General features: G+C 33.6%; 1 protein-coding gene across 4 annotated transcripts in view; it reads left to right on the forward strand.

Annotated features, from left to right (window-relative positions):
• Nucleotides 1-17,092, forward strand: part of Akap10 (A-kinase anchoring protein 10) — a 59,293-nt gene that overhangs the window by 30,496 nt on the left and 11,705 nt on the right. For all 4 annotated transcript variants that reach the window (XR_013092637.1, XM_076869289.1, XM_076869287.1 and 1 more), the window contains exons 6-12: nucleotides 341-425; nucleotides 1,238-1,361; nucleotides 2,898-3,034; nucleotides 5,646-5,790; nucleotides 7,800-7,973; nucleotides 12,675-12,784; nucleotides 15,191-15,273. Coding sequence is in view for 3 of the 4 variants with exons in the window: in XM_076869289.1 (XP_076725404.1) it covers nucleotides 341-425; nucleotides 1,238-1,361; nucleotides 2,898-3,034; nucleotides 5,646-5,790; nucleotides 7,800-7,973; nucleotides 12,675-12,784; nucleotides 15,191-15,273 (858 nt within the window). In the remaining variant the exon portion in view is untranslated. The remainder of the gene's footprint in view (nucleotides 1-340; nucleotides 426-1,237; nucleotides 1,362-2,897; nucleotides 3,035-5,645; nucleotides 5,791-7,799; nucleotides 7,974-12,674; nucleotides 12,785-15,190; nucleotides 15,274-17,092) is intronic.

Consider the following 17,092-nt stretch of genomic DNA (forward strand, 5'->3'; position numbering starts at 1 on the left):
TGAGTTGTTAGTTCTTTGCTTGTGTTCTTTTGGGATTTTCTTACTAGTTTGCAAGGTTTGATAAATTAATGATAGTAATCTCCTGACTATCATATGCTACAGATTTTGTCTTTTTATTTTGTTTTTGAGGGTGTTTGTATAAAAATGTTATGTTATTAAATCTTGATTGCTGCTTTTATATAATGTATATCAAAAAAGACTTTTTCGAGCTGTTATCTATGTTTTCTTTTAATTCTCTTTAAACCTCACTTATATGTCCTTATTGTTATTTCCCAGTTTGATTAATGAATGGGTGTAGTTTGAATTTAGTGGAAGCTTGACTCTACTGTTTCTTTTACAGCAAAGATTTGTGGAGAAGATGGACAGGTGGATCCCAACTGCTTTGTTTTGGCACAGGCCATAGTCTTTAGTGCAATGGAGCAAGAGTAAGCTAGTTTTGTATTTTCACATTTTGCATTCTTGGGAATTTGGGTTCAGTGTTAAAAATGGACTTCACTCAACTAAAAACAAAGTATCTTTGAGGATTTAAATAATTCGAATATGTGTTAAGTTATACAAGCACATTCTAAAATTCTTGGTTAATAGTTTCTTTTAAATATAAATAATTTAGATTCTAATTAAAACAAAACAATTTCTTCTTTTAATGTTAATATTGCCTAAGTTAAAAGAATTTGTTTTTAGTTCTGAAGTCATTTTGGAGGTGATTGAGGTTAATGTGTGACTATTCAAATTGGTTTATTTATTTGATACATGTCTTCAGATGGATATCCTAATTTTTTAGTTATGTTTTTTATTTAGTGTGTGCCGTATAACTAAATCCACATAGATTTGATGAAATGAAATGGCCTCAGGGCTTTTTAAAATGCCCTTAAAAAAATCTTGTGTACTCATTTCTTTCATTCAGCATTTATTAAATGCTCTATGCAAGGCATGGTTAGGTATAGTACCTGCCTCAAAGGAAGTTAACAGCCTAATAAAAGAAACAGGGCATGTTCTTTGATTGTTGTAATACAAAGTACCATGTGTGTTAAATATTACAGGAGGGTTACAAAGTCTTGAGAGGTAGGAGAGAGTACATAAAGGTAAATGAATCAGGAAGAGCACCGTGGGAAGTGAGGTAGCCTTGACCCAGGCCTTTCACATACCATTGGGACAGTATGGAAAGAGTCTTATTTTTCCCAATTAAGCTCTTTCCTTGGGTGTTCCCTCAAATTTTCCCTTTTTTGTCCATGTGCAGGCACTTTAGTGAGTTTCTGCGAAGTCACCATTTCTGTAAATACCAGATTGAAGTGCTGACCAGTGGAACTGTTTACCTGGCTGACATTCTCTTCTGTGAGTCAGCTCTCTTTTATTTCTCTGAGGTAAATTCTGCATTTCTTTTTACACTCTGCTAGAGCATTCCAGCCTCTGAACTATAAAATGCTGGGGCCCCATCTATAGAAAATGACATAGAAGATATAAGTCATTTCCAAAGATGTATTATTGTATTATTTTTTATCTAATGACAAGAGTACTTTGATGGCATATTCATCAAAGAGAACATGAAAATCCCATTTAAAAATAAAAAGATTCAGTGTAAAATACCCTAATTTTGAAAACCTAATTAAGCCATTGCTTATGAGAATGCATGTTTTTAATTATTTGAAACTATTTTAAAGCCATAGAATTTTTTGACAGATTATATTAGCTCATGAATATGAGAATATTTTTGAAAAGTTTAAAATATATTACAGATAAAAGAGATTGAGTGTAAGGTTTTGGTCACACTGATTAATGCATTAAGCGTACAGCCATCAGTAATTATTGTCATTTTTTAAAAGTCTCTTATGTACCAAATAAAGCTATAGAATTTGATACTTAATTCCAGTGCATAAATAATTGGAGTCCCAACTTCTGAAGAAAGAAAAGTAGTAAAATTTTTCCTATGCTCATCATTTTTACTTAAGCTGCTTGATAGGATTACATAGTGAAACATTTGCAAAATCAATAAGTATACTAATCTCTTTGAGGCATGGTTTTGTTTAATAGCATTTGTTAGGTTTCAGCAAATGGAATTATTTTGTTGCAAAGGAAGTGACTATTAAGAGGATTCCCAATGTTACAAAATGTAATCTGGACACTTGGATTCTCTTTTGCCAGAATACTCAGTTGATTTGCTTTCACACCCTTTCTTTGCCATAATTTAAATCAGTATTTGTTCAGGTTAATATATTCTTAGGGAATGATGGAAATGATCAAGTGTAAAAGATTTGGTTTGATTTTCTTATCTTTTTTTTTTTTTTTGTATCAGAGATTGAACCTAGGGGTGCTTAACTACTTAGTCACCTCCCCAGCCCTTGTTTTTTTTTTTTTTTTTTTTTAAATTAATTTTTATTGTAGGTTGTTCAGAACATTACATAGTTCTTGACCCAGCCCTTGTTTTAAATATTTTATTTAGAGGCAGGGTCTCATTGAATTGCCTAGAGCCTCCCTAAATTGCTGAGGGTGACTTTGAACTCATGAGCCTCCTGCCTCAGCCTCCCTACCTCTGGGATTATAGGCGTGTGCCACTGCACCCAACTACTCTTTGTATTTTTGATGGTGGGAACTACTAATCCAATTTAGTGTAATTTTTACTCCAGTTCATTTAAATTTTGCTCTATCTGTGTGGTGGGTTTTTTGTTGTTGTTGTTGTTGTTGTTGTTCATTTCAGGTGTTCTGCCCTTGCCAAGAATATTTTACAACTTCTCTATCTCAAATGATTGTATGCCCTGTTGCTAACTGATGTTAAGTAAAAAAGTAGATTTGATTTGCTTTTTGTGTATATCCTATATTTTAATGCATAGGGCTCATGAAGTAGACAAGTGAAAGAAATCCATTTTTAGTCTTATTTTCCCTTTTGTGTTTTTCCTTTCTAGTACATGGAAAAAGAAGATGCAGTAAATATATTACAATTCTGGTTAGCAGCAGATAACTTCCAATCTCAGCTTGCTGCCAAAAAGGGCCAGTATGATGGACAAGAGGCCCAGAACGATGCTATGATTTTATATGACAAGTGAGTTTTATTGGTAGATGTATTCAGTAGGTATTTACTGTTTGAAAACAAAGATGAATAAACTCAGTCTCTGCTGTCAAGGAGCTCAGATGAAAGCTGCTTTTTATATGGTGTGTGTAAGGCTTTGTGGGAAACAAAAGTTTCTGTTGGGGGAAGGGGATGTTTATGTGTAGAAGTCAGGATAACAATATGGTGTTCAGGAATGGTTTCATAGGAGAAGGATTTGATTTGGATCTGAAAAGTGAATGGAATTTTGCCAGCTTGAGAAGACAAGGAAAGAAAGTTCTAAGTAAAGATATTAATATAAGCAGAGTCATAGAAACTTTAAGGAATGTGGCACTTTCAAGAAACCCAAGTTTGAGGGCTTAGTGACAGAACTGTACTTAGCATGCCTACGACACTGTTAAATCAGGAAAAAGGAAGGTAGGGAAGGAACACAAGTTCGAATCATTAAAAGGATAAGGAAGGACTGGGGATGTGGCTCAAGTGGTAGTGCGCTCGCCTGGCATGCGTGCGGCCCGGGTTCGATCCTCAGCACCACATACAAACAAAGATGTTGTGTCCGCCGAAAACTAAAAAATAAATATTAAAAAAAAAAAAAAAGGATAAGGAATACAAGAGGAACATGTAACTAGTTGGTATAGATTGCAAAGAGCCTTAAATATCTTTGTTTGAGGGGATGGGGTTGGCTCAGCAGTGGAGCACTTGCCTTGCAGTGTGAGGCACTGGCTTGATCCTCAGCACCACATGAAAATAAATAGAATAAAGATATTGTGTCCATCTACAATAAAAAATATATATGTGTATATATATTTTTAAAAATCTTTGTTTGAGTGTATCACACTTTGTGGTGCAAATCTGCTTAATTGCATTATAAATGAATGATAGTTTTGCATAATTGTTGGTTGTTTTCTATTTTTGGTATAGGGGATTGAATTTGGAGCTTCACTCATGCTAAGCTTGTGCTCTCCCAAGCTATAGCCCCAGCCAGTTTTTTATTAGCTTTCACTGAAAACGAGAAGTTGCAAAGATCTTGTAGTAAACAGAATTCAAAATAGTTGCTTGGATAAGTGATAAGACTGTGGCCAGATCCAAAACTTGACGTGGTCTGTTCATTTAAAGTTTCTTATTTTATGGAGAAAAGTAATTTGTTATTTTCATCCATAAGTAAATACTAAGAGAATAACTTGAGGATAGAGAAAACTGTAAAGAATGTTAGAATTGGAAGGAGAGCCAAAAACTTATAGGCCACTGGTCCCTGAACATCAGTTTGCAGGCTCATGCCAAGTTGCATGAGTCACCTGGGAGCTTGTTAAAAATAAGTTTCCGGTTATTTTCCCGTTATCCTGAAGATTTGGATTCAGCAGGTTTCAGTTGTGCCCCAGGAGTCTTTATTTTAGAAGATAATTTCAGGTAATTCTGATGAATAGCCAGATTAGAGATCTAGTCTGATTTTCTTCATTTTGCAGATAAAGACACTAAAGCTGAAAGAGGTGGTAATTTTTCCAAAAGACATTACATTAAAAAAGATTGTTAAATCTTGAAACAGTAAGAGTTTACAAATTTGATCTGGGGTACCTGAAAATTCATATCATGAAGGAGTATTTACCAGTTTAATAATTACAACATGGGAGGCTCATTTTTTGATGTGAAAATTTTGACTAGAAAAGAGTTTTCTATATGCTGAATCAATGGCACTGGCACTAACTAGCAAGGTCCTGGCTGGAGCTCAGTAACCACAGCAGAGACCCTGCTTCCCACTGGATTCCATTTCACCTTTGGAGCTGTTATTAAATGAAAATGACTATGTGACATCCCACTGGCACCATCATTTTGCCAGGCTCATTGTGCCAGATTTGATTTTGTAATTCCCAACTTGTTTGTGGTTATATGCATCAATCAGGATCATCAGACTTTTTGTGTTTCTGTCAGAAACTAGAGATATAAGCTACTCAAAAGTGCTTGGAAGAGATACTTTTTTTTTTTTTTCTGATTTAATGTGTTCTTTGTATCTACTTCATAATCAGTTTACCAAAATACCAGCTACATGTTATCCCATCAAATTGGAAATCTTTGAGTAACCGTTATTTACTCCTTTTCCTTTCTATATCAAATCTCTAGCAAGTCTTGTTTTCTTGAAATATATCAAATTCATCCACTTGACCCTTGGTAGCATTTTGTTTTGAATTCCTACGTGTTTATTGCTATGTCTCCAAATTATGATGGTGTGTTCTTATTGTGTCCTGTGCACAGATCTTTTCTCTTTTCTTACTTTTTTATAAATCCATTTCTATCAACTAAATTCTGAAAGAGGGTTAGGTGCCCATCAAATATGTGTGATTCTTTCCTTTACTTGGTCGTTTCTTGACTTTCATATCTCTTAAACACCAGCAGAGTTGACTGGACAGAAGCTAAGGATGACTGGAAGGTAGGTTGGTAGGTTGCAAATTCATCCAGATATTTTTGACAAAGTGAGAATAAATGAAGATTATAGTAGAGTTGTCATCACTGTGCTCTGTGGTTCTAGGTCTGCAGCTGAATCAAGTAATGACAAAAATTGCTTATACTTGCTATGGAATTTGATTTTACTTTGGATGCCTTTCTGCCATAGATACTTCTCCCTCCAAGCCACACATCCTCTTGGATTTGATGATGTTGTACGATTAGAAATTGAATCCAATATTTGCAGAGAAGGTGGACCACTCCCTAACTGTTTCACAACTCCACTACGACAGGCCTGGACAACCATGGAGAAGGTAACCAGGATCTCCAAAAGTATTACAAGAAGTTTTTTTTTTTACTAGTGGATCCCAGAAAATATACCATGGGAAAAAGCAAACATAACACAATAGTGGAAAATGGAAGCAGTACAACATAGTGACTAGGAGCAGAGGCCTTGAGTCTGGAATGAGTTTTAGTATATAAACTTTTATAGTCAGAGTGACCTCAGTTACTGAAATTCTGTACTGCCATTGTCTTCATCTGCCAAGAATTGCACAGAATCTAGGACAGTCTGTGAGGTTATATTGCTAATACATGGCATGTGTATATAGTTGGGAAAAGGTTAATTAAGCACTGTTACATAATACATTACACAAAATCTGAATTTCTGATATTATATATAAAGACCAAATCTTTGAAAAGCTGGAGGTAACAGAATATCACCAGTTATCTAAGGATAATTCTTTTTCATAGTTGAAATTAAAAATTTTATGAATTTATGGGCTGGGGGTGTGGCTCAAGCGGTAGCGCGCTCACCTGGCATGCGTGCGGCCCGGGTTCCATCCTCAGCACCACATACAAACAAAGATGTTGTGTCTGCCGAAAACTAAAAAAAAAAAAATAAATAAATATTAAAAAAAAAAATCTATCACTAAAAAAAAAAAAAAAAAAAATTTATGAATTTAAAAGTCCAGATCTATAGCATATAAATGATATTAACTTTCTGGGTTATAAAATTAAAATATAGCCTGGCATGGTGGTGCATGCCTGTAAAGGCGGCTAAGCCAGGAGGATCGCAAGTGCAAAACCAGCCTAAGCAACTTAGCAAGAACCTGTCTCAAAAAAAAAAAAAAAAAAAAAATTAAATACAGAGAAAAACAAAATGCTAAGACAGTCCTTACTAAATGTTCATAAGTAAAGAACTTGCACTAATTTTAAAAACACCAGCAGGACCATGGTAGATAACTGGGAAGAGGACAATGAAGACATGAATGATTCATTTAACAAGTACTTTGAATATTTCTATGTTAATTGTTGGTGTTATGGTGGTGAATAAAAAAAGGTGGTTTCTGCTCCCTCCCCCAGCTTAGTCTATAAAGAAGATACATATTAAATACAGACATAAATAAAGGATGCTAAGTGCTATGAACAAAAGCTTTGTAGTAAATGCAGATAATAAACATGGAAGTTTATTCATCTTCATTAGTAATTATTAAGTGGAAATAAAAACATTTGTGCATCACTTTTCAAATTTAACAATTTGAAAAGAACAAAGCACAAAACCCAGTTTTAGAAAACTCATGTGGAAATAAGATACTTGATATGTTCCTAATGATACAAATTAATAACACATTTTTGTGGAGTTTTTTTTTTTTTGTAATTTTTTTAGTCATAGTTGGAACACAATACCTTTATTTTATTCACTTATTTTTACATGGTGCTGAGGATCGAACCCAGCACCTTGCACATGCCAGGCGAGTGCTATGCCACTGAGCCTCAACCCCAGCCCTGATAACATATTTTTGAAGGATAAATTGCCCATATATGCCAAAGTTAAAATTAGCTAAGCAAGCAGTAATATCCTGACAATTTATTTAAAGAAATTAATTCAGGGGCTGGGGTTGTGGCTCAATTGTAGAATGCTTGCCTAGCATGTGTGGGGCACTGGGTTCTATCTTCAGCACCACATAAAAATAAATGAAGGTTTTAAAAAGCAGTTCAGAACCAAAAATCAATATAACACAAAACTTTAACATCACAAACCAGATTATTCTACCCTGTAGACAATTTTCTGCTAAGAATTAATATCAAGACATGCAGTTTCTATGAGAAGTGTTTTTTGGGGTGAGGGCAACAAAATTGTATGTGTCATAATTTTAATTGCCAAGTAAACTCTACAGAGCAGTAATATTCAGGGTAACAAGAATTAGTATGAACATTTGTTTTATCTGGTAGAATTACAGGTAAAATATGTTTATTAAAATATAGTTTTTAGATGCATTTGATTTTTCAACTTTAAAATTACGTTTTTCCTCTCTTTCAGGTCTTTTTGCCAGGCTTTTTATCCAGCAATCTTTATTATAAGTATTTGAATGATCTCATTCATTCAGTTCGAGGAGATGAGTTTCTGGGAGGCAATGTTTCACTGACTGCTCATGGTTCTGTTGGCCTTCCTGATGAGTCTCTTCCAGGTGGCACTGACAGTGCCACTTCACAGGTAGTCACTGATTTGAATCTACCAGTAGGAAGATGTATACCAATCCTTTCCTTTAAATAGCAGTACTAGATCCTATTTGTAAGTTTTAAGTTACAGACATAAAAGAGAAAATTAGCCTACATACTATTTATAATCAAAGTATTTGTAGTGAATAACCATATACATTGTGAAGTATCTTACTGTTTTATTCAGGCCATTACTCTGCTAGACGTTGCGGCTGTTCCTCTTACTAAATTCATTTTTAGCCTCTGAAGAGCTCTTTGTGTAATTGAAAAGTTTTAATAACTAAATTTGGATGCTTTTTTTCTAATAGAAAAGTGAACTCTTTAAGTTTCATAATATTGACCTTTTGGGTTCATTTTGAACTAGAATGCTATATTATATATATTTCTTTGACTTTTAGGTTTTGGGGGGTAGCATTAATCCTAAATCAAACCTTACCTGATTGTCCCCACAATCTCATGAAATGGGATATTTGGAAGATAGAAAATCTAAAGGAGGCATTAAGAAGTTAACCAGTTTTTAGGCTGTGAAGTAAGTGGTAGAGTGCTTAGCTAGCATGTGTGAGACCCTAGATTCAATCCCCAGCACTGCCAACAATGAATGAATGGATAAATATATAAATAAATGAATGAATGAATGAATGAAGTTATTTTGTTAAAGTTACATAGTGGTAGAGCCAGAAATATTACCCTCCAGGCATTCTTAACCATAAGCTTTATAATATAACTTATTAATCTTATCACTATTGACAAATGAATAAGTAACACCGCAAACTTTTGAATGCTGGGTCTTGGATAAGTTTTAAGACAGTACTACTTTGTTGCTGTCAACAAGGTTCTCTTGAATACTTTTTCTCCTTATTAAGTTTACATAGGGGGCAACCTGCTAAGTGTGGTTGCCATTTTGTTTTTTGATATGAACTAGAAGGGCTTGTTTTTATTTATTATTATTTATCTTGGGTAATAGGATTGGACCCAGGACTTCATGCTTTTTAAGCATACTCTACCACTGAGCTATATCCCCAGCAACATAAAGTTTGTTCGTATTTTTGCTTGAAGTATACTACATACAGAAACCTGCACTTATCATAACTATATATAGAATTTTCACAAACAGAGCTAATCCATGTAACTGACATCCAGATTAAGAAATAGAACATTACTAGCCAGAAGCCCTCTGGAGCCCCTTCTAGTCTCTATCCTCTTCCCTGCCAGGATAGCTACTGTCCTGTCTTGACAGCATATACCTATTTACTTTGTAAATGAAGTCATATAATATATATATTTTTTGGTATGGCTTTATTAAATAATTCACATTTATATTATATAATTCAGTGGTTTTTAGTATATTCAAAATTTTATCTTTTTATTCAGAACTATCTCCATAGTGAATCTTAGAGTATTTTTATATCCCAAAAGGAAATCCCATTTACTATACTACAAATCCCTGCTCTTCAGCCATAGGGAACTGCTAATCTGTTTTTTGTCTCTATAGAGCCAAAGATTTGCTTATTTGGATATTTCATAGAAGTGGAACCATTTAAGATGTGGCCTCTTGTGACTGACTTTTCATTTAGCATCACATTTTCAAGGTTCATCCATGTTTAGTGGGTATCAATCAATTGGTAGACATTGCCCCTCTTTCTGCTATTATAAATTACGGTTCTGTGAACATTTGTGTACAACTTTTTATATGGACTTGTGTTTTTATTTTTGTTGTTGTATTTACCTAGGTGTATTTTTTGAGCAATTGCCAGACTGTTTTCCAAGGTGACTATCATTTTGTGTCCCACCCACATTATATATGAGATTTCCAATTTATTCATTCTTATCAGAACTTACCATCTGTCTTTTTGTTTATAGCCACCTTGGGTATAAAGCTTTATCTCATTGTGGTTTTTATTTTAATTTCCCTGATGTTGATAATCTTGCGCATCTTTTCATGTGTTTATTGGCCTTTTAAAATTTTTGAAGAAAGTTTATTCGAATTCTTTACCCATTTTTACATTGGGTTGTCTGTCTTTTTATTATGACTTGGAGTAGTTCTTTTTATATTCTAGATATGTCCTTTATCAGACTTACCAGATAGTGATTTGCAGATATTTTCTCTGGTTTTTGTAGGCTGTTTTTTACTTTTCTTTATAGTGTTTTATTTGTTGTTGTTGTTGTTTTGTTGTTATTGTTGGTTTTTGGCAGTACTAGGAATTGAACTCAGGAATTGAGCATGCTTGGCATGTGCTCTACCACTGAGCTACTTGCCTATCCCTCTTGATAGTGTCTTTTGAAATTCAGAAATCTTAAGTTTTGATGAATTCTAGTTTGTTTGCTTTGGTTGTACAGACTTTTGGTATTATGTCTAAGAACCATTCCCAAATATGCAGTAACCATGATTTACAGTTTGCTGTGTTTTCTTCCATGGGTTTTATATCTGATCCATTTTAAGTTAGCTTTGCATGTGGTATGAGGTAGAGGTCTAACTTCATTCTTTTTCATATTGATATCCAGTTGTCCCAACATCATTTGTTGAAAAAACTATTCTTACATCATTGAATCATAGAAAAATCAATTGGCCATGTAAATATGTTTTTATTTCTGAACTTTCAGTTCTTTTCCATTGAACTATGTGTTTATCCTTGTGCCAGTACCACCTTGTTTTGAATACTAAGTTTTGAAATCAGAAAGCATTTGTACTGTAGCTTTTTTTTCCCTTTTTTAATTTTTATTTTTTCTTTTCATTTTCAAGATTGTTTTGGTTTTTCTGGATTCCTTGCATTCCATATGAACTTTGCCATCAGCTTTTTCATTTTGGTGAAGATTGCATGGAATCTGCCTTGGGGAGTATTCTCATCGTAAATCTTCTAATCAACACGGGATACGTTTCTATTTATTTATGTCTTCTTTAATATATTCCAGTAACATTTTATAGTTTGTTCCCAAGCTTTTCTTTTTTCTTTTGTAGTAGGGCTTAAACTCAGGGTTGCTTTTACCACTGAGCTATATCCCCAGCTCCCCACAACTTTTTTAAAAATTTTGAGACAAGTTCTCAGTAAGTTGTTGAGGCTGGCCTCGAACTTGCAGTCCTCTAACGACAGTCTCCCAGATCCTTGGGATTACAGTTGTGTGCTACTGTACCTAGCTCATTTTTCTTTCTGATGCAATTATAAATAGAATTGTTTTCTTAATTTCATTTTGGATTATTCTAATATGCTGATTTTTGTGTGTTAATTGTGTGCTTTGAACTTTGCTAAATTTAATAGCTTTCTTGTGAATTCTTTAGGATTTTCTGTATAAAATCATGTTTCCTGTGAATAAGGATAATTTTCTTCCTCTCCACTTTGGATGCTTTGTATTTTCTTTTTTCATCTAATCATACTGGTTAGAACTTTTAGAACAATGTGAAGTAGGCGTGACAAAAGCAAGCATCTTTGTCTTATTTTTGATCTCATAGGGAAAGCTTTTGAGTTTTTCATCATTTAATATGAAGTTAGATGTGGCTTTTTAAATTTATCAATGTTGTTTATCAGATTGAATAAGTTCCCTACTAATCTTAATTTTTTTAATTACAAAAGGGTACTAGATTTTGTCAAATGTCCTTTCTGTGCCAATGAAATAGTAACATAGGTTTCCGGGGTTTTTCTTTCTATTGATAAGTATTAAATTGATTTTTAGGTATTAAACCAACCTTGCTTTCCTAGGATAAATACCACATGGTTATGGTGTTTAGTAATCCTTTCAACATGCTGCCAGATGTAGTTTGGTTGAGGATTTTATATCAGTACTCATAAAATAATTCACTCCATAATATGAGAGATTTGTCTTGGTTTTCTTGTGATATATGGATTTGATATCTGAGTAGTAATTGTCTCATAGAATTAATTGAAATGTGTTCCTTTCTTATGATGAATGTTTCTTTTCGATCTAACTATGTATCTTAGAGAGTATTCTTTTTCTCTATTTGAGTCCCCCTCTTCTCCATCAATGAAGCATTGTTTAAGTGTTTGTTAAATTATTTTGTGATTTACTATATGCCTAAGTTATGAATATTAGGCTTGATTCCTCCCTTTTGTTATTTTAAACAGTGCTGCAGCAAATAATCTTGTGTATATGTCATTTTGTGTAAGTGTGAGTCTGTCTATAGTTGAATTTCTAGAAGTAGAATTTCTGGATTAACCCATAGCTCTGTATTTCATGAAAATACCAAATTTAACTTGATTTTTTTGTAGGAGTGGGGTGTAGGAGGTAGAATGCTGGAGAGGAACATACTGTACTCAGCTAGCTTGTCATTCTAGAAAGGGTTCTTTAGCTTCTATTTTGTCAAACAGCCTCACTGAGAATCCAAAACATTCATGATCACCCTGTAAAAAGTTGGGCTTTGTTAGCTAAGATACATGTGTGGATGGATGAGAGCTTTGTACACTGGGAAAATAATGCCTGTAAGGATAGCACATTTGTCGAAACTTAGGTCATTAAGAAAGCAGATTTGGCATGTTAAATACATGTTTTACATTTTAATCTTTTGCTCTCCTTCAGTTAGTTTGAGAGTACATTTCAGAATTGTTGCTATTGAGTTTCTTGGTAGTAAAAGGATTGAGTGAAAATCATACGTTGAAGAAAATTTTGTACAGATCTGTCATAGTCCAGACAAAGGACTGATTGTTTCCTGAATAATGTACTACTTATTTTATAATTTCTATTGTAGTCCAATGTGAAAAAAGCCAGTATTAAAATTCTGAAAAATTTTGATGAAGCGATAATTGTGGATGCTGCGAGTCTGGATCCAGAATCTTTATATCAACGGACATATGCTGGGTAAGCTTAGCTGATGTCTAGAATTTTTACAAATGTAAAAAATTTAGCCAGGTGTGATAGTGTACACCTATAATCCCAGCTACTCAGGAGGCTGAGGCAGTAGTATCACAAGTTAGAAGCCAGCCTGGGCAACTCAGTGAGACCCTGTCTCAAAATAAAATTTTAAAAGAAGGACTAGGAATGTAGCTCAGTGGTAGAGTATTTGCCTGTCATTCAAGAGTCAGTCCAGGGCCTCATGCATGATACAACAAACAGAAGAATTTACATCTTTTAAAAATTTTAATTAAATTTATAGTGTGAGATTTATAATATATAGTGGAGAGTAACATTGTGGCTGAAGTGAAGGCTCTGGAGTGACTTCTTGGGGTTTTCATCTTGGCTTTGCTACTTATTAGCAAGCTGTTAACCTGTTTATGTCTCAGTTTTTCATCTGTAAAATGAGAATAATATTAATACTTCCTTGAGTTGAAGGGATTAAAGAAGATAATACATGAAAAGCATTTAAAATGTTAACCTGATATCTAATAGGCACATCATAAATATTACCATCCTTATTCCACCAGCATATGCCAGATTAATGAGTGTCTTGGTAATATAGTCTGTCTCTTACACATTTTGTTTGATTCACATGTTAGCTATGTCAAAGTTTTGGTCTTAAAAACAAAAAGCAAAAAAGATGCCAACATCATTTATTGTGGAGTACATAACTAGCATTTGGAAAATGGAATGTAATAAAATTTCTTTGTATTTAAGAACTAGGTTGTGTTCATTTTACTTGGGAAGAGAAAGACAGTGATACATAAGATATGACACTTACCTTGAGTTACTACAGACAAATCATAAAATCACTGCCATTTCTCTGAAGATAGCTTAACACATAAACCTGTGTAGCCTTGATTACCCTACCTCAGCCCCTAACCTAGTCCCAACAGTACCATGAAGGAGGGTTTTTCAACATGTTTAATTGCTGTTTATCAAAAAGTAACAGTGATTTGGGGGAAACTGTGGAGTCTTTGTTGAAGGAAGGGACTGGAGTTGTAGCTCAGTGGTAGAGTGCTTGCCTAGCATCTGTGACGCACTGGGTTTGATTCTGAGCACACATATAAATACATAAGGAAAATAAAGTTCCATCAACAACCAAAAAAAATTTTTAAAATAACATAAGAAAGTTTTATCAATCGTGAAATGTTTACCTCTATATTTTTGTGTGTATAAATGTATATTTTAAATAATGTATAAAATGGGTCCAAAAAGAGAAATGATAATTTTTCTTCATCATTTTTAAAGTTGGTTTTCATTGTTGGTTTTAGTTTTATGATTTTAGCATCTTCCTGAAGTTAAGACAAATTTTTATCAGTTGGTATAGGTATACGTATGTGCCATGAATGAAATGAGGATTTATTAAGAAGAATACTTCTAAGGGCTGGGGATGTAGCTCAGTGGCAGAGCGCTTGCCTCACACATGTGAGGTACTGGGTTCGATTCTCAGCACCACATATAAATAAGTTAAAAAAAAAAAATAAAGGTCCATTGACAACTAAAAAAATATTTTTAAAAAGATTATCTGTAAAATAAAGTCCCCTTTATCTGGAATAAAATTATACAGGTATCACAAAAATTTTCTTCTTTTAACCAACTTTTAATTACAAATAGATTATTCTTATAAAAAATTAAATTTACCTATAAGTTTAATGTCTTCTTACTTAGAGTAGTCACTGTTACGTTATGCTTTCCTTCCTTCTTTCCTTCTCTTTCCTTTTTAAAAAATAGTACTGGGGATTGAACCCAGAAATGTTCTTCCAATAAAGTTTTAAGACAGGATCTTGCTGAATTGCCCATGTTGGACTAGAATTTGTAATCCTTATGTCTCAGCCTCCCATGTCACTGGGATTACAGACATGCTGCACTCTGCCTTGCCTATTTGCTTATTTTTATGTAATTGATATTGTGCTCTATTCTGTGTCTTGTGCTATCATTTACAATTTTGGAGTTTTGTTTATTTGCTTGCTTACTTGTTTTGTTTTGTTGTTTTGGGGGTTTTGGGTGCTGAAGATTGAACCCAGGGCATCATGCATGCTAAGCATACACTCTACAGTGAATTAAAACCCCAATCTCTTCTTTATAATGTATTCTGATCATTGTTAGAGCAAGTCCTACTTCTTTGTTCCTTCTTTTAGAAAATTGTTTATTCTTGTGCCTTTTCTCTTCTGCATGAATTTTAGAACTGTGAATTCCCTATTTTGTCATGTTTCATAAACCTGTTTGAGATTTTGAATGAAATTTAATTGAATTTGCTTTTTGTGGAGGAAGGTTCTATTTTCAGTAAGCTTTTTAGATTTATATGAAATGCTTAAAAATGGATTAAATTCTAGCTATTAGAAGTTACATATAATTTTTCTTATGTAGGAAGATGACATTTGGAAGAGTCAGTGACTTGGGTCAGTTTATCCGAGAATCTGAGCCTGAACCCGATGTAAAGAAATCAAAAGGTTTGTGGTATTTTTTATACTTCATATTAAACCTTTGCTCATGTTACTCACTGGCTATAATTGAAGGACTGCTTAAGTTTAAACTGGTCATAACCCCATGTTTCACACCATGTTTACATTCACAAGTTAGTACAAGGGCTGAATGAAGTTACTGAACTGGCTTTACCAAAATGGAAGGCAGAGTAGTGAGAAAAGATTGCTTACCTTTTTATTTAGTGGCAAAATACCCAATCCACATTAGACTCGAGATTTATCTTTATCTTATTAAATTTTCACAAAACCATTGAAAATTATTATGAGATATATATTGAGAATATTAGTAGGTTGAAATTCAAATCCTTACTTCGTTTAATCAGCAGAAGAGTGGCTTGGTCAATTCTAGAGTTAGACTCATATCTTTTTTTTTTAAGTGCCTTTGTGATTGATGTTAGCTTCCAAACAGTTGATTTATATAGGAAGATTATAGAAACAAATGTGAATCCATTTGGATATGTGATTGGCTGACAATAGTGTCTTGAGTAAAGGATCCTAACTTTATTAAGTAGAAACTACTCCATTTTAATAAGTGTATTTAAAATTAAGAACTATTGTTAATCTTTCTATTGAATTTAATAATACTAAATTCCTGTTACGTTTATCCTATTTTTTTAACCCAACTACAGCTGGGTGATGAATTATATGCTTTATTTTGATGATTGCTCTAGGTTAGATCTACATAGTTGAAAAAAATACAACCAATTTTTTGAAGCAATTTAGAACAGAAAAGGACCTGTTACTTACTTGACCTTATTTATCCATATAATTGATTCTATTTATTTTCTGTTTTGTCAGAGAAGTTTCAGGTCCTCAGTTAAGAAGAATGTAAAGACTAAGGGAAAATATAAACACTTTATTCATCAAATTGCTTGTTTTTCCCCTGGTCTGTGCTAGGGATTAAATGCAGGATCTCAGGCATGCTAGGAAGGTATTCTCTCTGAGCTAGTAAATCACTGAGCTAGTATCTGCAGCCCACTAAATGATTTTTTAGTGCCTCTATATACTAATATTCACTGAGCATGTTAGAAGGTGCAGATCCTTTCCTCAAGAAACTTACAGTCTAGTAGTTACGTGTCTTGTCTTGGGTAAAAGATGAATATTGGGAAGAGATAGCCTTGAAATAGAGGAAGTGCTGGATGACCTCTGTGAGACGTTGGCCAGGAAGAACTCTACAGTGTCATTAGGTAGCATTTGTCAATGAGGATAATGGGGTCTCCAGTATTAACAGAAAAATCTCTATTTAATAGTTTTTTTTTTTTTTTTAAATCTGGTCTTATACCTCTGACAGCTCATGAAGCAATGTTACTACTCCATATACAGATGTTGGAAATATTATAGGCATAGCATAGGAATTGGGAGTTTGCAGTTAGCTTTTTTTATATGAAGTAAGATATATTATGAAAAAAAAAATACACAAGAAATTTTTTCCTAAATCATGATCTCTGATCAATCTCTTTATGCTATTCATTTATTCTAAAAAATTGATGAGTGCCTATTATATATGTCTACTGAGAAGAAAACAGAATTTTTTTTCTTATAACTTAAATGATAGTGAAGGAGACATTAAACAGATAATACTGTTTATGTATATGTTTGTAAATATGAGCATATGTGTGTGTGTGTGTGTGTGTGTGTGTGTGTGTGTGTGTGTAAGCATAAAAAGTAGGGTAACGGGCTGGCAGAATAGTGGGTAGTGGTATTTGAATGGTCTTCAGCAAAAGCCTCATTGAGGCGACAGCATTTTAAGTAAAGATCTTAACCCAGTAGGGGAGAAGCTCAGGCA

This window comes from Callospermophilus lateralis, chromosome 11, assembly GCF_048772815.1.
Source record: "Callospermophilus lateralis isolate mCalLat2 chromosome 11, mCalLat2.hap1, whole genome shotgun sequence".
In the NCBI taxonomy this organism is placed as follows: domain Eukaryota; kingdom Metazoa; phylum Chordata; class Mammalia; order Rodentia; family Sciuridae; genus Callospermophilus; species Callospermophilus lateralis.